Genomic DNA, 27751 nt, shown 5'->3' with positions numbered 1-27751 from the left:
TAAAAAGACATGAGTGACATGACTTGTGTATTCTATAGTCTTTGCTTATACTGTGGCTTGCACAACCTCTTGAAAGCTTGTGGGTTGAGCTTAAATGCATATCTATGTTGCCTTCAAAAAATGCAGTATGTTGTTTATGTGAAGTATGATTTGTACTCTGTCTAATGATGGGAATATTGCCACATGTACTGTATCTGATATCATGTTAATGTCTTTTGCCCATGCCACATGTGGACTCTCAGCTCTTCTGTGCTGGTGAATATCTTCTCTCTAGCTTTGAATGCAGGCTTACTGTAATGGAACTGTAAAACACACAATAATTAATTCTCTGGAATGCATTTATTTTTTTATAAATAACCAATATAATAGCCAAATGAGTCATGAAGGCTGTGAGCAAAATGAAGAAGACAGAAGCTCATAATATCACTGTAAAGTAATGAACAGTAAATTATTTGCCCACTTATGTGGTTATTGTGTTTCTCTCTTGTGCAGATGAACAGGAGTCGGTGCAGAAAAGAACTTTCACAAAGTGGATTAATTCACACTTGGCCAAGGTAAGATGTTTCGCAACTTGTTTTGTTTTTACCTCAAAACCTCATTGTGCTGCTAGTAGTGCTATTTACACTGGATTACAGTACAAATAGGATTGGCTGCTGTTTTTAAAAATGCTTGATTGTTACTGATGCAAGAAGGTTGCTGGTTTGAGTCCCGGCTGGGCCAATTGGTATTAATGTGTGGAGTGTGCATGTTCGTGTTGGCGTGGGTTTCCTCCTGGGTGCTCCGGTTTCACACACAGGCCAAACACATGTGTTTATAGGTGAATTGGATGAACTATTTTGGTCATAGTGTATGAGTGTGTGTGTGAATGCGAGAGTGTATGGGTGTTTCCCAGTACTGGGTTGCGGCTGGAAGGGTATATGCTATGTAAAACAAATGCTGGAATAGTTGGCAGTTCATTCCGCTGTGGTGACCTCTAATAAATAAGGGACTAAGCTGAAGGAAAATTGATGAACAAGTTATTTAAAACAAAATTTGAAAAAGTTACTTTGAATTTTTTTAAATCTTATGATTGCAAAGTTTTGAAAAATAGTTTGTTTTTTCATCACATAATACCTAAAGAACTTTATTGTGATTTGTTTTTAAATGTGCATGTGGTATCAAAGGTGTCATAGAATAAAAATCTGTTCATACCTATGCATAGCTAAATAATACAAGAAAAAATACACTTTTTTTAACATGGAAATGACAACGTCAGCCTTAAACACAATTGTTTCCTCACGTAAATCTCTAAAATCCCTTTGAAAAACATTTTAAAAATGCTCCGACTGTGTCAATCCACTCAGGATCTTTAATATGCACGCTTCAGGCTTTGATTGGCTACAATGTTTCCTTGTGAAATTACAACAAATGATCATTTCCCAGTGTTTGTGTGGGTTTCCTCCAGGTGCTCCGGTTTTCCTCACAAGTCCAAAGACATGCTGTATTGGTGAATTGGTTAAGCCTATGGAAATGATTATGAAATTGTCAAGGTTCAGGAAGGATGAGGGAGCGAGGACTCAAATGCAACATAAGATAATTTATTATTAATTAAATTAAAACAAAAAGGACAACAAAAACCACCCAGAGGAAGAAAAACATAACTATAACACAAACAAATTTGGCTGGGCTGGCGAGACAAGACTAGAGCAGGAACACAGGGGGAGTATAGACGACGCACACACACACACACACACACACACACACACACACACACACACACACACACACACACACACACAATGACAAAACCAGTGCTCGACCCGAGAAAACTCAAGTCGAGCACAACACAAGACATGACAGCACTAGTGTCAACAAACAAGAATTAACAAGCCTAGAGTGGCAGAATTTTGACAGAAATAGGAATGCATGAATTAATAATTTCCCCTTATTTTCAAGTTTAACTAAGCTTGTGTTATACTTACTATTTAAGTGGGAAATATTGAACATGGAGGAGGCTTAGAAAGAGTAAGTAGTTCTGTGCAGCAGGTACATCTGTTTACAGCTCGTCAGAATGCAAATTGTGGGACATACAGATTATAAATTTGTTCAAAGACATTCCAAAGAGGCATCCTGAAGGTCTGTTTAAATGTATCTTTTGTAAGTTTAACGTGTATATTGTGAAATTTACCATATATGTTTGTAATGAGGCAACAAACACATGTAGACTGCTGAATATAAGTGTACAGTTCACGTTTATGCATGGTGTCATATCACTTTGTTCTTACTGCGTTTTTTTCTTGAGTGAAAGGTTGCCATTAATCTTTAAAAAATGAATCTGTTCATGCAGAAGTTGACATTAATCCCTTCCTGTCTTTATCTTCTTTTATATCCTGTCGATATACATCAAAAAATTTAATAAATGAAATATATACATCTCTGTCAGCTCCTTTTATTGATGATAATTAAAATTAAGCCTATATTTGATCCACCGCACAACTCAGGAGAAAACTAGGTTTTTGAACAAGTTAAGATAGCTTAGTCACTCCTTCTTGCTAACTGAAAAAACAAGGACTCTACTCAATTTATTATGCTGCGTTCACAGCAGACACGGAACGCGCGTCAAGTGTAAGTGATTTACATGTTAAGTCAATGCAAACATGCGAATAGACATCCTACGGCGCGAAATGCGCGAATGATGCGGCGCGAATAGCGCGGCACGAATGTTGCGGCGTTTGATGTGCGTTTGACACGCGTTTGATGCGCGAATTGCTCGAGTTCGAAAGTCTGAACTTCAGCAGACATTCGTGCCGCGTTAACCAATCAGAAGCTTGTTTTTGTGGGGGCGTGATTGTGGCATATACCTGTTGTTGGTGTCCCGGGGGAAATCCTCCAGCCGACACCGACAAAAAGTTCATCAAACTGGGTTGGGCTCAGTCAGAAGCACCGCTGAAAGCCTCCATCAACCAGGTTAAGTTTCTGGAGGAGTTTATGAGCTCACAGAGCTGGATGCACCTCTGAAAGGACCTATTGGACTCAGACATGGCCCTAAACGTATCGACGCTGTTTTTTAGCCTTCATAAAGCACATAAACAATTATTTTTTCAATAAAATCCATTTAGCCATTTAGCTATGAAGCTACAGTCACCGGGCAGACAAAAGCCCTGCCCATCACGCGAGTCCGCGTCTGTTCTGAAGTGATGTGCAAATGAAGCAGATTTGACGCGCGAATGAAGCAAGTAAACTCAAATGTAAACGTGGCTATTTATGCGCGAATAGTGCGATTTATCCGCGCGTTCCGCGTCTGGTGTGAACACAGCATTAGAATATTTTTGACAATTGTAAAGTATGATTGTTTTGGGTTGAAAATGGTCATGTGAAACCATTATTAAGGAATCTTTGCTGTCACATAAACCATATAATTTCTATTTAGATACCAGAAAACAAAATAGCATATAGCAATGCATTCTATGGCTGCTTTAAAAATAGTCTGCATGATATTTCATTATTTAATTTGTAACATGTAACTTTCGTGTCAATATAAATCATCATAGACAGTCACTAAATGAGAATGTAATGATAGACAGGGGCGATTAATTCTACCCTGAGTAAATGTCCTGGTGTCTCAGGCAGTGATGGCTGTGTTACTGTTTTCCTGACCCGTCATCCGTGAACAGTGAATGGTCCATGAGATTTGCTTTGTAGCCTAATGTCATAATCACTCTAAAGGCTAAATGTCTGTGTAACAGAGTAAAGCTCCGATGATTAAAGGCTGATCGTTGTCAAGACAGTAAACAGTGAGTGAGGGGGCGTAATGATGTAATACTCTAATAAAAAATCCTGAAGGCCGTGGTTTATGCTCTGCGCTTTGAGAATGAATGCTGTGTTGTTGTGCCGTCCTGCTGCAACGGCCAAGATGAGTGGGTGATTTTGTTTGTGGGCTGAGCATAAAAAACCCCTCTGAAACATGAGTTTATGAAATGTGACATGTGGGATACAGTAAATGGATTTATGGAAGCTACTTTTGACTAATTTAAAACATTTTTTTGATAAATCATAATCCCGGTAAAAATGTACTTGGATAAATAAAGAAATCCTCAAAAATTAAGAAGTATGACATAAAGTGCTCAGCGTAATTAAGTACAGCTCATTTTGAAAATGAATATTTATCAATTTCTCAATGAATATAGGCAATGTATTTTGCTGCATTTAAACAAAGCAGATTTATTAAACAGATATATTTATTGATGTTATATTTTAGCCACCAAACATCTTTAAAACTGAAAGATAATAAAATTAAATTCAAGCAAAATATTGGAATAAATTACAACCTACAAACTCTCAACTTAATTTTTTTTTCTAGCTTCTCTTGATTTTTCCTTTTTTTTTAAAATTGTATTTAATATTTTTCTATAACATAAAAATTTGGCTTTTTTTCTTTTTATCGTAAGTTATTTTGTTAGATAAGCTCCAGATTTGATTAATCTAATGTATATGCACAAATATAATATTGTTTAGCTTCCTATTCAAAATATGAATTTAAAAGATGTACTCATATATGCTGAACACTGTACATCCTTCATGTTTTATTATTGTCGCCTAAAATCTAAAATTCATATGATGTCATATAAAATCAACACAGGCTCTTTGGGAGTATGTGTCCAGGGCTACATGTGCTTGCGGGTACAAGAATATGTGCTTGCGGGTACAAGGGTTGGGCGATGTCGACCAATTTGGCATCGAACGATGTCTAATGTGAAACATTGCGATGGATGAAGGCATCGTCATCATAGGCGGTGGTGTATTAATTATTTATGAATAATTAATTATTCATAATGGATGAATAGCCTACCATTTTAACTACCTGACCCGCATGTCTTTGTTTTACCCATAACCAAATCATAAATAAATAAAGACAAGCTACTCACTAATTACCACCTGTTAATCACTGTTTCCACCGGACTCTGTCATAAATAGGCAGAGTGATCTGTGTCGTTATAATGGCGTCGACAAACTTAATTGGCAAAAATGGTGCAAAACCAACAGGAACCAACCAACAGTATCTGAGGTTTTCTCTAAAATTACTAAGTACAGGCTTGAAAGTGAAAGATTGAAGCAGTGTGCTGACACTGTGACACATTACCTGATAGATTCAAAAGACCGTTAGATGGATTTTGCATTTTCAGCAGTATAGTGTGGAAGGAGAGCTTTTCAGAAATGCTATTGATAAAACGGCAGTGTGAACGTTGATCGTTTTTGTTCTAAAATGTCATTTTAAAACTAAGATATATTAGTGTAAACGGGATTGTATGTATTTTTTGCAAGCGGGTTCCTGCTCCGACGGGGGCAGGGTGAAGGATCACAATGCCGGCTCAGCATCGTGTTGTCTAGCTGCCATCGGCAGTATATCGACCCAACCCTAGCAGGTACATATACAGTATGGATTTTTTGGTACTACTGACCACTTTCTGGCATGACTTTGCTCAGTAGCTCACCACAAACTATGTCAGACTTGAGATGCAGAGCAGACCTGGCTTCAGGTCTGGTTTCCAGAAACCAGGTTAAACGAAACCCGAAAAGGCATTGTGAGATCGTGGTAGAAGCACACAGCTGCCATGGCTTTTCTCTTCTAGTTTGCTTTTTAAAACACTATTGGTTGGGTTTAATGAAGGGGGTGGGTGGTTCAGTAGATAACAACCTGATATATATTATATATATATATAAAACTGCAAGCAAACATAACCGTACATATTTATCAGTTCTCAAAAATGTAGCCCTGGGTACATATTGTGACACTAGGCTCTCTGTTTACAAATCAGAAACTCTGTGTTGAAGGAAAAAAGTTTGCGTTTCACAGGTGAAAAAGTGCTTTAACTGGACAGAGACTTTCTGTCAAATCGCTTTGGGATGTCTGTCGTACTGTTACTTTCAGCTTTGTTGAGATATTACCCCTGAGTGCAGGTTACGTTGTGTGGAAATGCCAGTTGAATGTCTTTTTAAGGAGACTGGTGCGCTTATGGGAGGTTTTGGACACTGTTTGTATGTGCAGATGGCTGTCGAGAGGGGCTGGAACAATTCTCAGTAGGGAGAATCATGCTTCGCTCTTGAGGTCTTAGAGGCGCATGTCCGGTCATTTCAGATGGTGTGATTAAAAATCAGCAACAGAGCATTAGCAAGATCCTTTAAGATGCAATCAATCCAGCCCATGGTTGGCGTTTAATGTTAGTAGTTAAGAAGATTCTGTCAGACTGTCAACTAATTTCAAAATAAAAAAAACTTGTAAGGCAGGGTTAACCAGGAAAGTAATTGCTTGTAAAAACGTAAAAAAAATAGAAATAATTTAGCTGAAAGAGGTCATTTTAATGATGATGCAGTTTGATGATGTTTTCTTTATATAAATTGGTTCAGTTTTGATTTCATGTTTTCTTTAAATTAACCCCGTAACTGTCACCATCCTAATAGAGCTTATGTTTAGTTCAAAATTTTACTGAAAGCTAATCTTTTGAGATATCGACTTTAAATTTGGAATATAATTTGTTCATATATTTGGTTTGGCTTTCGGAGGTAAGTGTAAAATACTTTTCTTTATGTAATATAATAAAATATTAATTTATTGTTTTATTATTTTCATAAAATTAAAGGCGCATAACTTTAGTTTTCTTTACACGTTTTAAGCATTTTTTACTTCAGCTGCAATCTGTGTTCTTTAAATAGAGACTACGCTTAAATCTATGCACCAAAGTGTTGAAGACTGTCAGTCAATTAAGTTGAAGAATGCATTTTCATGCCTATATAAAAAAAATGAGGATGACATGTAGGGGTGAAACAATTGTGCTAAATTAAATAGCGATTACTCATAATAAATTAAATCATTTAACTATATTGATATACAGTTGATGACAAAATTATTTGCCCTTCTGTGAAATTGTAATTCTTTTTCAAATATTCCCAAGTGATCTTTAATTCCTAACATAATAGTTTTAACAGCTTATTTAATACCTCTTTGCTTTATCTATTCTTTTAAATGATCTTTATCATGATGACAGTACATAATAATTAGCCAGTTATTTTGCAACATACTAGTATTCAGCTTAAAGGGCAATTTAAAGGCTTAATTAGGTAAATTAGGTAAGTCATAGGACAACAGTTTGTTTTTTAGCCTTAATTTAATAATATTTATTATTTTAAAAAAATTATATATATATATATATATATATATATATATATATATATATATATATATATATATATATATATATATATATATATATATATTTATTCCAGCCAAACTAAAGTAAATAAAACTAATAAAAACTAACAAAGTAAATAAAACAAATATTAGAAAAATAATCAGTAAAATCATGGTGGCATGGTGGCTCAGTGGTTAACAATGTCACCTCACAGCAAGAAGGTCACTGGTTCGAGTTCAGCAGGACCAGTTGGCATTTCTGTGTGGAGTTGCATGTTCTTCCCATGTTGGCGTGGGTTTCCTCTGGGTGCTCTGGTTTTCCCCCACAGTCCAAAGACATGCGCTATAGGATAATTGAATAAACTAAATTGGCCATAGTGTATGAGTGTGTGTGTGTGAATGCGAGAGTGTGTGGGTCTTTCCCAGTACTGGGTTGCGGCTGGAAGGGCATCAGCTATGTAAAATGTATGCAGTAATAGTTGGCAGTTCATTCCGCTGTGGCGACCCCTGATAAATAAGGGACCAAGCTGAAGTCAATGAATGAATAAAATCACAGTAGCACTAATACTTTTCTTTATGCCATGTGCCTTTTCTACAAATTCGTTTTTCAGTGATCATTTGATACTGTACCAGTTCAGAATACGTACTATGAAATATGTAAAAGACAGCTAAAAGATGTTGTAGAAACAATTCAAATTGATAGCAAATTTCAAAAACAAACAGCTGTCAACACATTAAAACACAGTATTTTGTACAAAACTAACAGTTTTTCTTCTTAAAAATCATCCTTTGTTTTTCATTTTTTTAACCAAATGTGTGCACTGTAAAAAAAAAGTTGACTCAAATAAAACTTGTAAGGTAAATTGCAGCAGAGCTTTTTTGAGTTGACTCAACTTTCAACCCAAATACTGCACTTGACTCGATTTAAGTTGAGGAAACTCAAATAGGTCTTGAAGTTTGTTGCCTTACAAGTTTGAGTTGAGTCAACTTTTTTTTACAGTGTGACCATGGACCACAAAACCAGTGTTATGTTGCATGCAGGGTATATTTATGTCATTGTCTGGGTCAAAATTATAGATTTTTTTTAATGCCAAAAATCATTAGGATATTAAACAAGGATCGTGTTCCATGGAAATATTGAGTAAACTTCCTACTGTAAATATATCAAAGCTCATTTTCGATTAGTAATAGGCCTATCTCAGAGGTTCTCAAACCCCTGGAGGTCTGGGGCCTCATGTACGAAGACTTGCGTTGAATATTACTAAAACATTGTGTATGGACAAAGCTGTAATTGTACGCAGCAAAAAAATGTAGATGTATGAAATACTGCGTACGCAGAATCCCATGCATATTCTCTTTGTACATACAAATTAACGTGAAACTGAACTCACGTGCACGAGCACAAAACCCCTCCCTGCCTCCTCCCACATATGAATATGGTAATGACTCCACTTTGGCAAAACCAAACGAAAAAGCGATGACAAAAGCAAACAAGAAGAGAAACTTTACAGAATGTGAATTGGAGGTGCTCCTATCGGAGTTAAACCAGAGAAAAAACTGTTATTTGCTATTTCAGCCTCTGGAATTAATAACCAAAGAAAAAAATAGAGTGGGAGAGTTTAGCTGATGCGGTTAATGCAGTGGGGTCTGAACATCGCACTGTGAGTGAATTAAATAAGAAATGGTCCGATGTAAAGGTGCAGGTTAAGAGGAGAACAGTGGCGCACAGATAATGTGTGGACTGAAGAGGCGGGGGAACAGGGGATGCTGCACTAACACCCTTTAAGGAGAGAGTTGCCTTAATTGTGGGCGACACTTTACTGTCTGGAGTAGTATCCGTGTCTGTGGAAGACACAGATGTATTAGAGCAGGGGTGGCCAACCCTGTTCCTGGAGAGCCACCTTCCTGCAGATTTTAGTTGCTACCCATATCAAACACACCTGAACCAATTAATTAGGAACTGAACACCACGTTATAATTACAGGCAGGTGTGTTGGATATGGGTTGCAACTGAAATCTGCAGGAAGATGGCTCTCCAGGAACAGGGTTGGCCACCCCTGCATTAGAGGAACACTCTGTTAGGGCGGTATAGCAGCACCCCTCCGCTCTTATCAAGGCAGCGCCCCCGGCATTTCAGCTGCCCAATCGCCCGCTCTACAACTGACCGAGTGCGAGAATGGGCATTGTTGAATAAGCGCTCTTGGTCAGTTTGTGGGTTGTTGAGATGGGTTAACAGCCACTTCTTTAATGGATAACCGCTGCCTCCTCATATGCAATTACGCTCAATAAAAATTTAAATAAAATTTAAAAAAAACTTAGCTGGAATAATATCTTTAAATACATCACTTACCAAGAAGCCACCCATCGAACACCCTGCAACCATGGAACCTTTCAGATTCGACTATTGATAATGTCCTTTAATAGGTCCAACAATTCCATTGTCTTAGACCAGTGGTCACCAAACTTGTTCCTGGAGGGCCGGTGTCCTGCAGATTTTAGCTCCAACCCTAATCAAACACACCTGAACAAGCTAATCAAGGTCTTACTAGGTATACTTGAAACATCCAGGCAGGTGTGTTAAGGCAAGTTGGAGCTAAACCCTGCAGGGACACCGGCCCTCCAAGACCAGGATTGGTGATCCCTGTCTTAGACTAAGGCTGGTATACATTTGCTAAATGCTTTTATATGTTCTAAATCACATAATTGGTAAAAATATATATATTGCGTCAATGAACCCATTTTATCAATTATAAATGAAAAGCAATGTTTTTCACATGTGTTGGTGCGATACTTTGAAGTGTGCGATTTAACATAATTGCCCCTAGGAGTCGCCAATGGAAATAAAACAAACACACAAAAGAAATATGCGTACGCCAGACATGAAGTTGCCGCAGACCAACGAACATTCTCACGTCAACTTCATCGTTAGCAAATCCAAACGTGAGCTTGAAACCTGGCGTACACAAAGTCTTTGTGCGTAAGCAGAGTTGATACATGAGGCCCCAGGTGTCATGCAGATTTGGGCTCCAACCTGCCTCAACACACCTGCAATGATGTTCCTATAAAGCCTAGTAAGAGCTTGATTAGCCAGCCCTGCAGGACATCTGCAGGCCACCAGACCTCCAGGACCGAGATTGAGAACCTCTGGCCGAGCTAAGTACTTAATTTGCAAAACCTTAAAGGTGTTTTTCTTAATATTTACATTTTTTGAACCCTCAGATCATCAATGGAAAGCTTATTTATTCAGCAAACTCCCTTATGAGGGTGACACAGGGGCTCATTGGTAAGCACTGTTGCGTCATAGCAAAAAGGTTGCTGTTTTGAGTCCCAACTGGGTCAGTTGGCATTTTTGTGTAGAGTTTGCATGTTCTCCCCGTGTTGGCGTGGGTTTCCTAAAGGTGCTCTGGTTTCCCCCCACAGTCCAAAGACATGCGCTATAGGTGAATTAAATAAACCAAACTGGCTGTAGTGTAGGAGTATGGATGTTTCCCAGTACTTGGTTGCAGTTGGAAGGACATCCGCTGTGCTGGATAAGCTGGATGTGGCGACCCCTGGAAAATAAATGACTCCCTAATGACTAGTTGTCTGCTCTAGTGTCTTTATATTTGAATAGAAGTTTGACAAAAAAAAAGACCTCTTCATTCGGAAATAGACAAATAGCACTCAAAATAAAACTATTTTGTTGTTGGAGGGGTTGTAAAATGCTTTGATGGCTCACAGTAAATGATGTCATCAGCTCTCCATTGTTTTGCATAATGACCCACAGGCGGATCGCAGAAGCTGAAATGTAGCTGTTGTGAGATGTTGTTGCTCCTCCCCCTCGCTCATTATGCGTGATTAGTTGCTTTGGTGACGGGGCACTATGCAGAGCACAAAGAGAGGATAATCTGACACAAATGGTGGGTTTAAGTATTCCAGTCAGTGCAGATTGTACTGAGGGCCCTTTTGTTCCACACAATCTGCTACACAACAGTTCAGAGCGCAACTAGGAAAAGTTTGAAGAATCCAAGTCATGTTTCTTTCAGCCAGTGAGGTTCAGTGCAGTGCATCCATACAGAAACACACGCTCGGTGCATACTAACTGAGCTGCAGGATATGCTGTGTAATGCTTTATGAGTCTGCAGAGTGCCTGTACACTGTTTAAAATGCTTGTCTTGTATTTTTTGTCTTTTTTCTAGTCTGAATATCTAAAATTGTGTAAATTAAAAAGCAATTTCTACACAAGCAGAAAATATTGTTTTGTTTTCAGAAATAATAAGTGTTTTTAAAATGTGATTTTAAAATGTGATTAAGAGTAAGTTTCACATGTTTAAAGTTAAATCAGGTTTATTTTGTACATTAGCATAACAGATATCCACACAGTGAGGTTAGCCTTAACTAAGCTAAGCGCGCTCTGTCTGTCTGTCTGCCTGCCTGCCTGCCTGCCTGTGTGTGTGTGTGTGTGTCATCTGCGGTGTGTGTGTGTGTGTGTGCGCGCGGGCGCGCGCGTTAACTTCGTAACGATATTGTGTGACTCATCAATGCAACTTCACAATACTGATTAGTAAAGGTTAGTTCTTACTGTAGTATCTCACAAACGCTACGTGAGACCTTCTTCCTTTAAGTCTGTCTGTTGTCTGACGCAGCTGAGGGAGGAGGCATGTAGAAATAGTGGGCGGGAAAGACTCGTCTTAAAGGCGCAGTACGACAAAACCACCCCCTGCTGGAAATCAGTATAAAACAGCATCTTGTAAAAGGTATAATGAAAAATCTGATGGGTATTTTGATCTGAAACTTTATATACACATTCTAGAGACGCAAAAGACTTGTATTAAATCTGAAAAAAGGGGTAACCTAGGTGCCCTTTAAAATAGAAACCAACCACTAAAAAAACAACACAATTCATGGCTCACATTCACCATCAGACACGCGCATTTAAACCTGCGTGCCACACTTTGTATTTTTCACGGTGAGAAGTAATGGACAACAAGATTAATTAGAGAAGATGCGCATATGAAAGGACTGTTACCGATCTAATGTTGGAATCCAGCGGTTTCCGCATAAATAACGTGACACAACTGCAAAAACGTTTATTGCTGTAAATATTAACACTGACAAAACTCTACCAGATACAGCGATTCTGCGCAAAATAAAGCAATAAAATGCAACCCACTAGCCTAATGCGAATCATTTATATGAACTGATATAACACAAAATGAAAATGAATACACCTCTGAATGCATGTTCATTGAAAAAAAAAAATCATCTTAAAAAAGGTTTCATTTATATAATTATTATTACAAAACTCTTGTATGCATTATTACATAGAGGTTGTTAAATTTGACTTTTAGATGACAGCTTTTTTTCTTTACCATTTTTAGTTGAGGGGGATAAAAAAGGCCTTAGTTTTTAGAAATGATGAGTTAAAAATAAGTGACTTTTTCTTTTAAACAAGCTAAATAATCTGCCAGTGAGGTAAGTAATATAAAGTTATTTGAAACTAAAAACAGTATTATTTTACTTAATCCACTTGCTGATTATTTTGATTATTTAAAAAAGCTCATGTAATTTTTTATATATCGTTTCTGAAAAAGTCAAACAAACAAACAAACAAACAAACAAACAAACAAACAAACAAACAAACAGTATTTGTAATTTTGTAATTTTTTTATTTTAAGATATTTGAATTAGAATCAAGACAAAAACGAAGAAAAAAAGGAATTTATTACTTATTATTAATTTATCATTGTACTTTATTTTTATCACCTTGTGCTTTATAAATGTATTAGTTAATATTTTTGATAAAATTTTATCTGAATTAAGATTTCATGCTTCCTTTAAATTTCCTAATAGTCACCATTTTTAAAGCTGATGTGTTTGCACACAGCTTCTGAGGCTTTTCATAGTGGAAAGTTTTGTCTATTTTAGTTTGGCCTTTGACACATCTGTTATCTTTTCCCATTGTGTCTGTTTCCTTTAACATGTTAAAGCTTTTTGCACTTTTTATGGTGTTTGTACTGGACATCATCAGCTGATCGAATATTTTTACAGTAAACCCGGACTTGCTTGAATCATATCTTTAAGGGATAGTTCACCTAAAATAAAAAAAAATGAAATCATTGTTTTTCTTTTGCTATTTTTTTCTGATATTTTGAAGAAAGCTGGAAACCTCAACCTGTAACTATTGATTTCCACAGTACTTGTTTTTTTACACACATAAGAGAACCCTACAGAACACGAAATTTGCCTTTCCATACACCAGGTTTACAATTATTTTGATACATAAATCACACTGTGTAGCAGTTATACCAGATACAAATGAACTGAAGCATGAACAGTGATCACACACACCCATTAAAATTAAAGGACCCATCAAAAAATTTTTTATGACCCACTTTTGGGTCAAGACCCAAAGAGAGCATGAGATCTTGTTGGATTAGGATGAATAAAAAATACTTAAGTCTTAATTCTTTTTGCCTTGATATGTTTTTTTTTTACTTTTTACTTTAGTGCCAGTAGACACTGCCTTGCATTACAATTTCCAAGTAATATGGTTTCAGCTAAACATCTTTTTTAATGTTCTACTGAAGATAAAGCAAACTTTACATATTGGACGACCTGAGGCTGAAGAATTGTTCTGTTTTGCTTTCTATTAAGGGTGCAGTAGGTGATTGTCTTGAAAGTCTCTTCACATTTTTTATCCAGTTAAATATTTGGGCATATATTAAATGTTGGGCCGACATCTTCCATTAATCTGATAAGTAGCCCAAACTGTCTGTCAACAAATGTAGATTTGTACATCTGCGCATCTGATCGCGCAGATCCACTATTTGTGCGTATATGCACGCAGCATGTATACGTACACACAAAAGAGAGAGCGGTAAAAACAAATGCTTAATCAAAACTTTATTATTATTATTGGAGTTACTTTTGCACGCTTGGGGAAGGACGACACCATGACTGAAGTATTTCTGTTAGAGGTAATGTTTTGTTTTAAAAGTATTTTTGTCACACAGAGCTGATGTAGATTGAGTTGTTATGAATGGGTTATATGCACAGAAGTGTTGTTCAGCCACTAAAATCTTCTGGCGAACGATTGATGTGACTAATTTTCAGTTTCATAAGGGACCTTTTACAACATTGATAATGTAGATTTTTATTTAGTTTAACAACAAAACACAAGTAAATATTGCCTAGCCTGCTTTACTGAGGTCATCACATTGGTTAATTTTTTTAACAAAATTGTGTTTCTCTGTGTTTATGAACTGTGTTTTGATTTTCCAAATTGGATTTTGCACATGTGAATTGTGCTGTGGATGTATGAGTTTTACTTTGTAAATGTGCTATTTTTGAGACTGATCTGGCTCCATATTTAAATATCACAAGTAAGGATGGGTATCGTTTTTAATGGTATTACTACTTTTATTGATATCACTTATTGGTTCAGTACTTTAACGGTTCTCTTATCGGTACTTTTTGTAGTGTTTTTTTTTTATGGAAAAAAAAAAACTGAACAGAATTAACAACACTTTATTTTATTATTATGTTTTTAATGTAAAATAAAAGAAAACCAATAATTGTAAAACAAATTAAAAAAAGAATGCACAATGGTTTGAAGGAAAATAACTCTCAGTTTTTAACCTTTTTATCTGGAGAAAAATCAACTTGTTTGACTTTTCTAGAAGATGTCGGGATCTTTCTTGGTTTATTGTGTTTCCTGCAGTTGAAAAATACCCTCTTTTAGGTGCAAAATGCAGTTAATGATTTTTCAATAACACACTCACATAAATGAGTTAACAGTGTTTTAAGAGTTAACTTTATTTTTATTACAGTTTTTGGGCATCCTGCAATGTAAAATTAAGCAGTTTTTTTTTATTTCTTAATAAGCATAGTTTATTATTAGGCTATTCATTGGCTAAATTTGTAAACTCAGCTGGTGTAAAAGTATTTTAATGTTTAAGATTTATTTAGGCTACTGCAGAAAAAAATACAGTTTTCATTGTGTGTTTTTTCAGCTAATAATATTATACTAATTTAGGGGATTGACTGCTGACATAACGATGTTGATGATGTAAAGTTACCGTTAGTAGCTAGGCAGTCAAAAACTTTTCATTACTTTACATTGCAGTTAATGCACTTTTGAAAGATACTTTCACATAGCCAGATTGCTTGTGTTTCCGCTTATACAATAAAAAACTTGTTGCATTTGTTGCAAGGGAAATACAACCTGTTTGGTTCAATCTGCAAGCTTACGGGCTGTGTGTGCATGAGTCTGTGTTGCAAGTTATGTGTGTAGGCTTAGTGGGAGCCTCAGCTGAGTGCGCGCACACAGCCGAGAACTGTGAAGCCAAGAACGTTCGCCAGAAACACAAGCATTTCTCATGTGAGATTGACGACCGTGCAGACGGATATCATATATGCAAATTAGAAAAGGTTGGTCAGTTAAATTAGGCCAGTGGATCTCAAACTGTGGTACGTGTACCACTAGTGGTACGCAGGCTTCCTTCTAGTGGTACACGGAGTAATGAAATATGTCATGTACATGCTACATATATTTAAAAATGTATTAAAATGATGTATATAATATGCCATATATGACATATAGCCTATATTTCTGAGGTAATCTGCCACGTTTTTTTTTTTAAATGTGCCTACTACATTACTGTATTTCAATACTGCTTATTTTGGTGGTACTTGCAGAGACAATTTTTTTCTGAGGTGGTACTTAATGAAAAAAGTTTGAGAACCACTGAATTAGGCTACTGTAAGTAATGTTTTTTTTAGCAATAATTCTCCAGTACCGATTGCAGAACCGTTAACGTCAGAGCTTATTGATACTTCGGCCTTTTACAATGTAGCACCGATCCCGATGAAGCACAGAGTTTCAGCATCCATCCCTAATCATAAGTCATATCATAAGTATCATATCATAAGTAGAATCCAAATAGTAAAGCGGAAGAAATGAGTCAGAGCAAGATAAACACAGCAACAGAAGTACAGCTTTGTAATCAAAGCACTATTGGGGTTCACTAAGTTATTTATTCCTCCTGTTTTTCCAGCACAAACCTCCTTTTGAAGTCAACGATCTCTTCGAGGACATCAAGGATGGGGTGAAACTGCTGGCTCTGCTCGAGGTGCTGTCTGGCCAGAGATTAGTAAGTGTTGATGTGATGCAGTACCGTATCTGCAGATTATCCCAGTGTGAAACCTCTGCATTGAGCGGCTTGTGTGCATCTTTAGCCCTCAGAGTGTGTTTAATGTCAGGATGATGGGCTAGAGTCCTCCTTCCTTTCATTTCTGCCACTGATAAGCTTCTTCTTTCATGCCTGCAGCCATGCGAACAGGGCCGCCAACTCAAAAGGATCCACTGGGTGTCTAACATTGGCACAGCTCTAAAGTTCCTGGAGGGAAGGAAGGTAGGTGACTTTATGCACAATCTGGTTATGTCATCTGACTTGTTTAACTGCTCATCTGTCTTAATTATAGCGTTAGATTCGGTGTAACACTCCCAGCCGGGCCATTTATGCGCTGTATAGTGCTTTTAAATGATTAAAAGTGAACAGACTTGTGCTATAATTCAGGGTCGTGTAGAAGAGGATATACCAGACTGTCAGAATTATGCTCTGGTCAAAATCAAGCAAGGACAGGAGATGAAAAGGATGGAATTAAAGAGCTAAAATTAGTCATTTGTATGGCCAGAGAGAATCTGCAGACTGTTTTGCTATTCCTGTGCAGAATCTGTGGATTTATTCTTGAGAGAGTGTAGAAACTAAAAACTTAAAGGTGATGTATAAAAGTTTTTGACTCTTCTAAAACATAAAAATACTATAATATGTTTGCAGAGATTTTAGAAACATGCTAAGTAAAACTTCTTGTTTATCTGAAAGTCAGATATTCTGCTTTAAATATGCTTTCCGTGTCAGAACGGTTGTCTTTGTTTTGGTCTCTTTAACCCATCCAATGTCAGTTTAGTAAGGGTGTCACGATCCTCCATATCCTTGATTCGATTACATTTTCGATTCTTAAGTCACGTTTCGATTCGATTTTTGATTGTGAATAATTAATTAATTAATAACAAATTAATTATTAGTAGCCTACTGTTTAAACTACCTGACTTGCATGGTCTTTGTTTTACCCATAAACAAATCATACAGTAAATGAATAAAGGCAAGATACACACATAATTACCACCTGTCAATCACTTTTTTCTGCGGGACTTGTGAATAGGCAGTGATCTGTGTCATTATAATGGCGTCGGTAAAAAAGGTGCACAACCAACAGAAACCAGCCAACAGTATCTGAGGTGTTCGCTAAAATGACTAAGTACTTGTGTGAAAGTAAGAGATGGAAGCAGTCTAGATGACCCGCTGACTGCCTTGACCCGCTGTCTCGAGGGCATGACAATGTGTGTGCGTCTGTATCTGTGTGTGAATATGTGAGTGTGTGTGGTCACGTGATGTGCGTTTTCAGCGGTAGTGAGGAAGGAGGGCTGCTCAGAAATGCTACACGCCAGTGTGGATGTGGATCGTTGTTGTTCTAAAATGCCATTTAAAAACAAAGACATATTAGAGTAAACAGGGCCTGAGTGTGTATTTTCGCGAGCGGATTTGCAACGGGTGCGGGGCGGAGGATCGCGATGCGCCCATCGTCTATCATCCCAACCGTAATACGTACATAGCAGAGCTTGCAAACTGTTTTTTTTGTCGACAACACGAACGTTGTCAACATCACTAACTGGAAATCAAAAATACTTCCACACCGGCGACTTCATTGAAAGAGGAGAGGGTTTAAGTTCTGTCGACGGGTCTCGAGCATCTGCAGTTTAACAAGCACTTCAACAAGCATGTTTTTTTCCCGCTTGGCAAGCCAAGCTAACGTGACATGGGGGCGTGGCAGCATCGACGATTCAATTTTTTTATTCGATAATCGAAGTTGAGCATAAATTTCGATCGATTTCGATTAAAAATTGAAATCGTGACACCCCTACAGTTTAGCCAATTATATTTTCAACCCAGGCTCATTCTGAAAACGTAGTCCCGTGGACATTTCTGGAGAGTGGAGACCGTGAAATACATTCCGGGAATTACGTATTTTTGCAGTTTTTGTTTTCGCAAATCCACAAAGGGCTGCTGTGTGCGCTTTTTCATACCTCAAATTTCTCTCGCGAGTGCCATTCGCGCCCGCTGTTCTCACGTAACCAGAGGCCAGAGGCCGCTGTCAACCTACCGTCTGTCTGAATGACTGACTGAATGACTGAATGAATGACCGACTGCTCGGCCTACCAATCGATTGACTCCCCCCCCCCCCTCCTCCTTCCCTAAACCCAACCAATTTTAACTGTTGACCCGCCCACCCACTTACTTCTCTAAACCCAACCAACGATTTACAAAAGCCGGCCAGAAAAAGAAAAGGCCTCGTCTGATTTTTACCACGTTTTCGGATTTTAAGACATTCTCACCCTGTTATTCACTTGTTCATTTTAGTTTTTGGATACTGTTTTTGTCTTGCCTGATTTCTGGAACCACTCTTCTCCGGACTCGAACCCTGTCGTCGTCGTGGTTAACTCCTCTCTGGCGCCTCAAGTCCGCCGACGTACACAACGAGCTAACTGGACAAACTGGTTGCAGTGAGAAAGCCCTCCACATGGAGGCAAGCGGTCAGCTGGTATGCGTGAAAAGAAACGGCATCAAACCGCCCCATATCGTTCGTTTAAAAATATGAAATGCAGCCATATGTACCTCCGGCTACATAATTTACAGTCTCCAGAAACGTCCACGGGACGACGTTTTCAGAATGAGCCTGTGTTGTATTTTTCAGCACCCCGGGCTACCTTTATGTCAAACCACATATTTAATTCATTCAGTCAGGAAGGCTCTCAAAGTCACCAAACATCACCACTCTTGATTAATACCTTACATATAAAATAAACTGTAACTCAAAGCAATTACTGGACTATTGGCGATTTTTACTAGGGCATGTGCCCCAGTAAATGGGGTCTATCGACACCCCTGGATTTAGCCATATCTGTAGTTTTATTTGCTCCTTGTATGCTGTATGTCCATATGTCCCCGTCTTCATGTTGTGTTTCTAACTGTGTCCTTTCTCTTAACATGTCTTGTCTCAGTCTGTGTACAGAGGGTCTCCGGTCAGTACTTTGTCTAGTTACAGTTCCCACAAACACCTGCTGTTGATACACATATCTGCATTTGAGGATGTGTACTGTATGCAGTGAGCATTCGTTACTGATATCTGCTGTATCTGCTACATGGCTGAAAGAGCTGCACTTATTTTTAGAAAGCTTGTTTTTTATCTTCTGCAGCATCTCTTATGATGTCCATGACTGGCTGACCATCAGAGAATTGCACTTTTCTTTGTTCACTCATGTTCTTCATATGCACAGTGTATTTATATTTGCTTATTCCTGAAGAAGTGAATAAGACTGACCACTTGATTTTGTTTTACACAACATGGTATCAAAATGAGCTGTATTTATGTTTCTGAATGCACGTTTTTGGTCTTATTCTGCACGATTCATTGGCCGATAATGCTGGTTTAGAATGCCTTGTTTTGCAGATGCACTGACCTCAGATCATTGAAGTGCTATTGTTGGTTTTATTTATTTTTTTGTTAACAACTGTTTATTGAGTTTTTCAGGAAAAAATATAAAACGGAAAAAAACAAGTGTAAATTTAAAACCCACTCCCACCCATCCCACCCCTGGTAGACTTCAAAAGTTCAAAATAATAATAATAATAATAAATAAATAAACAAATCAAATAATTTTACATAGGAATTTTACAAAGACTTCAAAAAGGATTACACAACATTATTGTTGGTTTTATTAATTGTTTGATTTATATATTGATTATTTTTGGTTGAATTTTCAGGAATATTTTAGTAATTCATTTTTACAGGGTTTCTGCAGATATCATAATGTCAAATTTAAGACTTTTTAAGACCATTAAGTATTAAATTTAAGACCTATATTACAACATCAAAAACACGCATACACATAAAGACAAAATACGAAAATCACAAAATTTGTATAGTGCTTTTACAATGTTGATTGTGTCAAAGCAGCTTCACATAAATGGTCATAGTAACTGGATCAGGGTAGTTCAGTTTTTAGTGTTTAAGTTCAGTTCAGTTTAGCTCAGTTCAGTGTGGTTTATAATCATTACTGAGAGTCCAAACACTGAAGAGCAAATTCATCGATACGTAGCTCTACCGATCCCAAACCATGCAAGCTAGAGGCGACAGTGGCGAGAAAAAAACTTCTCCAATAGGAGAGTGAAGAAAAAAAAACTTGAGAGAAACCAGACTCAGATGGGCACGACCATTTTAATTTCTCCGCTGGCCAAAGGTCTTGTGCAGAGCTGCAGTCTCAGCGGTGGAGGCTGGAAGCTGGCCTCAGCGAAGACTCATCTGTCCCTGGAGCGTCACAGTCAGTCAGAAATATAGTCTCATGTCCCACTCCTCCATGACCAGCACAGCAGCAGCTCAGGATATGGTCTGGTCCCTGATATGGAAACCTTAAGATAATCTCTTCGCTTGTCTTGGATCCAATCAGTGACTCTGTATAATCTGAGGACCTCAGGATGAGTATCCCCAGGTGGAAATGGAGAATAAAGAGAATAATTAGCGTAGCTGCTGTTCATAGTGTATATAAGCAAGATGCAGAAACCTGTATGGAAACCCGCTAAGTGATGCATTGAGTGTATGCTTTACTAAACAGATAGGTCTTTAATCTAGTCTTGAACTGAGAGAGTGTGTCTGAGCCTCGGAGGTTATCAGGAAGGCTATTCCAGAGTGTAGGAGCCATAAAGGAGAAGGCTCGACCTCCCTTACTCGACTTTGCTATTCTAGGTACTACCAGAAGCCCTGAGTTTTGAGATCTTAAAGAGCGAGTTGGATTGTTGCGAGACAGAAGGTTGGTAAGATAAACAGCAGCTAGATTATTTAAAGCTTTATAGGTGAGAGTTATTATTTTAAATTCAATACGAAAATTAACAGGCAGCCAGTGTAAGGAGGATAAAATTGGGGTGATATGATCATATTTTCTAGACCTGGTAAGAACTCTGGCAGCTGCATTTTGTACTAATTGAAGTTTGTTAATAGTGGATGCTGGGCAGCCAGCAAACAGAGCATTACAGTAATCCGGCCTAGAAGTCATAAAAGCATGGACTAGCTTTACTCCATTTGAGATGGATAGCATATTTCATAATTTAGCAATATTTCTCAGATGAAAGATGTTGTCTCTGCAGTGTCTGGCTCAACATTCCTGACCATTATAAGAAATAAAGCCTAATAAAACTGGACACCAGTATACTGTAAACCGATAGGTTCAAATATTATTTTCCAGTTATCAAAAAAATTATTTGTTTCTTAATTATAGTTTTTTAATTGTTAAATGATTTTAAATTTAAAACTGTAATATATACATAAGTGTTAAACCTATAAATGATGGAAAAATATATTCTGTAATTGTGTACCTGGTTCTTCACTGTTGCCATGACCTCTTACCTCTGACCTTAACAAACTTATCCCTCAGGTTTTTCCAAATTTTGCAACAAAAACTTTCTTCTTTCTTTTCCTTTCCCACTGCTGTTGCAATTTCTAGCTAAGAATTATTGTTCATCTGGTTATCACTATATGATCACGCTTGGACGGATCATAGAGTTGTCATACCTGCTTTAGTCAAAGTGATTCATATTTAACTCAAATGAAACATGGCACAGAGTGAACTGTTCGCTTGAGTCTCAAAATATTTTGTTCGCTCCTCTAGCCGAAATCATGTCGTGAGCACCCAAAGCGAATATCCGCAAACTCTGCGATGACGTCACATTTGCCATGCGCACTGCTTCAATAGCAGAAAGCTAATTGGTTATTTCATGTTGGTCTCATTTGTAGTTGTAATACTGTAAATTACATTTGGACTAGTAAATAAAGAACTACAACACCACAAAAACCAAGCAACAACAACAACTAAAATTTAAATGAGCATTAGATGTAGTTTTACATGGAAATCGGAAAAATAAGACCTGTGCAAAAATATTTAAGACCAACAACAGTGAATTTAAGACTTTTTAAGACGCCACAGAGACCCTGTTTTAGTATTTGTGTGCTATTAATATTTCTAAACAGTTATTATATTTTGTTTTTATTTTAGTACATTAAGTTAAACTACAGGAAGATTTCTTTGGTAACTAAGTGCAATAGATTTAATGTTTTCAATACTGTAGATTTTATTTTTAATACTGTCTGTTTCATTTGATGTTTTAGTTTTACAAGTTTAGTCCACTATATTAACCTTATAATAACAGTTTAACTATACTTTAAGTAAGAGTTTCTAACATGACAGGTATTTATTTTGCAGATCAAACTAGTCAATATCAATGCTACTGATATTGCTGATGGACGCCCGTCAATTGTCTTGGGGCTGATGTGGACCATTATCCTCTATTTCCAGGTAATGTTTTCCAGTTAAGATGGTAGGATCAAGAAAATTGTCATATATCTATGCACAGTCATGTGAAAAAAAGTTTGGACACCCTTTTGAATTTCATGGTTTTAAATATCAGAAAATCATTATACATAAACAACAACATGGTAATTGGCAGATCTAAAAATTTGAAAGATAAAAAATCAGATGAATGACATCTCACAGTATGTCATTATTAATTTAACAAAAATAAAGGCAAAATATTTGCCAGTGATGGGTTGCAGTTGGAAGGGCATCCGCTGCATAAAACATATACTGGATAAGTTGGCGGTTCATTCCGCTGTGGCGACCGCAGATTATTAAAGGGACTAAGCCGAAGAGAAAATGAATGAAAGCCAAAATAGAAAAGCCATGAGTGACAAACTAGTCCAGACCAACACACTGGAGTTTTGCTAACACCAGTGATGGGAATAACGACGCTATAAATAAATGGTGTTACTAACGGCAATACTTTTTTCAGTAACGAGTAATCAAATGAATTACTGTTACAATGCTGTTACCATTACTGACAATAAAAAATGCATATTACTATAACTGAGAACACTGAAGTGGTTTTCATACCAGCAGCGTCTCTCTCAGCCATAGGGCTTCTCTTTATGTGAGATGGGTGCATGTCTTCGGGGCTGGTGTCTGTGAATGTGGTGTATTTGAAAACATGATTATAGGCTTATTTCCCAGAGATGAGTTGTGGCTGGAAGGGCATCCGCTATGTAAAACATGTGCTGGATAAGTTGGCGGTTCATTCACTCTGGCGACCCCGGATTAATAAAGGGACTGAGCCGAAAAGAAATGAATGAATGAATGAATCATAGTCTTAGAAATAGTTCATTTGCCAATTAGATGCAGAGTAGGGCGGGTGTTCACATTAACATATGCAGTTAGTCACACACACTAACAACCAGGACTCAGAACTATGTTAAATCCAACAAGTTGACAGGTAGCGCTAGCAAACTGGAAAAATATATGCACTACCTTTCCCTCGTTGAGGTGAAAGGCAAAAATGTTTATGTATCGTGCAGCTCAGCCCAGGAAAAAAAGTCTCTCTGCGTCACTGACAAGTAATTCTAATCTAATGAAGCACCTTATGCAGCCACAAAATGAGTGGCTACGCAGGTGATAACTTGAGATCTGCTACTAAAGGAGGAGATGAAGCCACAACTGTCACAATTACCAGCGATCTTATGGAAACCGATTGCTGGTCTCACTCATAACCATGGACTACACTTCCGCCTTTGATGGACTACATAGTCATACATGCACTCTGGTCACACTTACACATGCTTACTCATTTAGACTGATTACATTCACACCACCTGAGGATTGTCAGAGACTGATTGCACAACTATTTAAGCCACACACTCACCCTTTCAGTTGCCGAGTCTTGTTTATCCTTCGATGACACTACAACCCGTTTTTCCTTGTCTTGTTTACCCGTGTTTAGACCAAGCCTTGTATTCCTGTTCTCCCTGCCTGCCACCGGCCTTTTGACCTATCCCCTGTTTACTGATTACGACTCTGGACTGCCTACACATACCCGTTTGCACCTGTATTGACCATTGCTTGCCTGACGACGAATAAACCTGCATATTGGATCTTACCCCAGTTGTTCTTTGTTATCCCCCGTGGTTACAACAACGTCAAAGCAGATAACACTCTCTTTTTTTCTCCACCGCAATCACTTATTACTCAGACAGACTTAAACAAAATTATATCTAGATATATAGTTGAGAACATGTACAATGTTTTATACTTATTTTATATAGATTTTTTGGTCCCACTTTATATTAAGTGTCCTTAACTACTATGTACTTACATCAGAAAATAAATACAATGTACTTACTGTGTTTATAATGTATTTGAGAACACTTGCGGTGCTCTTGAGTTTTGATAGGGGTTGGGTTATGGACAGGTTTGGTGGCATGGGTAGGTTTAAGGGTGGGGGGATGGTCAACAGTGTATTTACAAATGTAATTACAAAAGTTTATTACAGATGTAATTACATACATGTATTTATTCAAGCATAAGTACACAGTAAATACATGTATTTACACAATAAGTACATTGTAACAAACTATTAGTTCCTATGTAAGTACATATTAGTTAAGGCCACTTAATATATAGTGGGACCGATTTTTTTTTTACTTAAATCAATCGTTACTTTTCCTGCTAATTAGTTACTTTTATAACTATGTAACTCAGTTACTGTTTGTGAGAAATAACTAGTAAAAATAACTAATTACTCTTTTAAAGGAACGTTTTAAAGCCCAACACTGGCTAAGGGTGTTTTCACACCTGATTTATTTAGTTCGGTTGAATCGCACTGGAGTTCGTTTTCCCTCTTGGTGCAGTTCGTTTGGGCAGGTGTGAATGTAGCAATCGTACTCGAATGCGCAGCAAAAGCAGACCAAACAAACGTACCAAGACCTCCTTGAAGAGGTGGTCTCGGTACATTTTGAAACGAACCTTAGAGTGGAACCTTAAGACAGACCCAACCGCAAAAAGTACTGCTCCTTTCTGGACTAATCGAGCTGCCGCAGTCCCATGGACTGTGCATTATGGAGGAAAAATATTTGTTTATAGCTTTACCAACAACTTTAAACAGAGAGAGAGAGAGAGAGAGAGAGAGAGAGAGAGAGAGAGACATTACCAGATGGATCGTTGGCAACATTTCCCAAAAGATGACCATGTTGCAGTTTAGCAAAATTAATTCACGCCTCCTCCTGAAGCGACGTATGATGTGTCTATGCCATTTGAAATGCATTAAAACATTGTTTTATAAAACTGCAGCCGCACTTCATTCTCAAAATGTATTGCTTGTCTAAAGTAATGTATACAAACTTTATAGTATACTATGAGCAGGGATACAATCAGCCAGCGCAGTCGTCCCTCCATAATAAAAAGCTAAATTTTGTGTCTGCCGGTTTGTTTACTTGCGGGAGTTCCATTGGCATTTTCCTGCACATTAATTCTGAGCTATCGAAAAGCAGTTTAGGAAGTACATTCAATAACATCTGGCCAATTAAATTAAATTCACCTTTATTTGTATAGCGCTTTTACAATGTAGATTGTGTCAAAGCAGCTTCTCAAAGAAGATTATAGTGAATTGAAACAGTGTCAGTACAGTTTAAGTGTTTAAGTTCAGTTCAGGTTAGTATGGTTTAATATTTACTACTGAGAGTCTAAACACTGAAGAGCAAATCCATCGATGCGCAGCTCTACAAGTCCCGAACTATGCAAGCCAGTGGTAACTGCGGTGAGGAAAAAATTTCACCAATTGGCGAAAGTGAAAGAAAAAAAAACCTTGAGTGAAACCAGGTTCAGTTAGGCACGGCCATTTCTCCAATAAGTCATGTGGATTTATCACATGACTGATTTTTGGTTCTTTTCATCTGGTTCGGACCAAAGCTATCAGTGTGGTTTAAAAAGGACCAAAAAGCGGCAGAAAAATGCTACAATGTATCATTTATTGCTCTTGTTCCGGACCAAATGAACTGAACCACAGATGTAAAAGCACCCTAACATATATGCTGGCCATATGCTAACACTAGATGTTGTTGTGCATCTTAGATATTATTTCCCACATTTTAAGACCAGCCTATGAACAGTTCATTGTTTATGTTCTGATATAAAAACATTTCAATTTAATAGGGTGTCCTAACTTTTTCACATCACTGTATATTTATATGTTGAGGCTCTATCCTGTCAAACTCTTGCAGATTGAGGAGCTGACCAGTAACCTCCCAGCCCTTCAGGCTTTATCCAGCAGTGCGTCTTCAGTGGACAGCATGGCCAGCTCTGAGACCGGAAGCCCACCAATGAAACGCAAGGTGGTCACCAAGTTTCAGGGCAATGCCAAAAGAGCTCTGCTCAGATGGGTCCAAAACACAGCAACCAAGTATGTCATCCATTTACATTTACATTTAGTCACTTAGCCGACGCTTTTGTTCAAAGTGACATACAATTGAGGAGGCATTCAGCGATTCAACAAGAAGAGGAAATACACACCATTTAAATAGGTGGAAAAATGGTCAAACTTTACAATAAGCTTTCATTAGTTAATGCTAGTTAAGATTTACTAACTTGAACTAAGCATGAACAATACTTGTACAGCATTTATAAATCATAGTTCAACATTTACTCATGTATTATTTAAATCCAAATTCATGCTTGTTAACATTAGTTAATGCACCATAAGTTAGCATGAACTAAGAATGAACTACTTTATTACCAATAATGAACATTAACTAACATGAACAAAAACTGTAATTAATGTATTGTTCATTGTGTGTTCATGTTAGTAAAGGCATGAACTTATATGACCTTATCAACATAGGCTCATTCTGAAAACGTAGCCTTATATACATTTCTGGAGATTGCAAATTATGTACCCAGAGCTACGAATGGTTGCATGTCATCTTTAAAATGAACGCTACAGGGAGGTTTGACGCTGTTCCTTTTCAAGCTTACCAGCAAACCACTTACCTCCCTACGACGACAGAATTCGAGTCTAGCAAAGAACGGATTCAGAAAGCAGGTAAAAGAAAAACAGAATCCAAAAAATGAAATGAACAAGTAAATAACAGGGTGAGAATGTGGTAAAATCTGAAAACGTGGTAAAAAATCCGTCGAGGGCTTTTCTTGTTGGGTTGGGTTTAGGGAAAGAGGAGGTTGAGTCAGTCCATTGGTCAGTCAGTCAGTCGACAGCAGCCTCTGGTGGATTTACGTGAGAACAGCAGGCACGAATGGCACTCACAGCGAAATTTGAGATCATCAAAAAGCCTACACAGCAGTCTCTTTAAGCCACACACTCACAAAAACTGCGAAAAAATGTAGCTCCTGGGACATATTTGGCGCTCCCCAGAAAAGTATATAGCGATTCGTTTTCAGAATGAGCCTGGTTTGGACCTTGTTGTAAAGTGTTACCAAAAAATGATTACTTCCGACTAGTATCTATTTGTTGCAAGAAAATTTCATGATGAAAACCAGCTGTATCGGCAAATCTGGATGTTTTTTTTAAGTGATTAAATGAAATGCATGTCAACCAACAGGAACTGAATTGGCTTAATTGTAAATAAGTCCCCTAATAAGTCACTATTTCTTTTGCA

The 27751-nt window shown here is 37.5% G+C and overlaps 1 protein-coding gene and 1 long non-coding RNA gene across 2 annotated transcripts in view; one reads left to right on the top strand and one right to left on the bottom strand.

The window, feature by feature from the left end:
- syne1b (spectrin repeat containing, nuclear envelope 1b) overlaps positions 1-27751 on the top strand; it is a 329470-nt gene that overhangs the window by 36145 nt on the left and 265574 nt on the right. The window contains exons 3-7 of the mRNA XM_017351755.4: positions 493-554; positions 16204-16299; positions 16477-16560; positions 22521-22613; positions 26363-26541. Of these exons, the coding sequence (XP_017207244.3) occupies positions 493-554; positions 16204-16299; positions 16477-16560; positions 22521-22613; positions 26363-26541 (514 nt within the window). The remainder of the gene's footprint in view (positions 1-492; positions 555-16203; positions 16300-16476; positions 16561-22520; positions 22614-26362; positions 26542-27751) is intronic.
- On the bottom strand, positions 7310-9538 carry LOC141378516 (uncharacterized). The gene is made up of 3 exons (XR_012393232.1): positions 9221-9538; positions 8463-8945; positions 7310-8152 (listed from the first exon to the last, which is right to left on the bottom strand). It is a non-coding gene; the product is annotated as an uncharacterized lncRNA (long non-coding RNA).

Source organism: Danio rerio, chromosome 17, assembly GCF_049306965.1.
Source record: "Danio rerio strain Tuebingen ecotype United States chromosome 17, GRCz12tu, whole genome shotgun sequence".
NCBI lineage: Eukaryota > Metazoa > Chordata > Actinopteri > Cypriniformes > Danionidae > Danio > Danio rerio.
The sequence above is the reverse complement of the archived record's forward strand: the minus strand, read 5'-3'. Positions and strand labels throughout refer to the sequence as shown.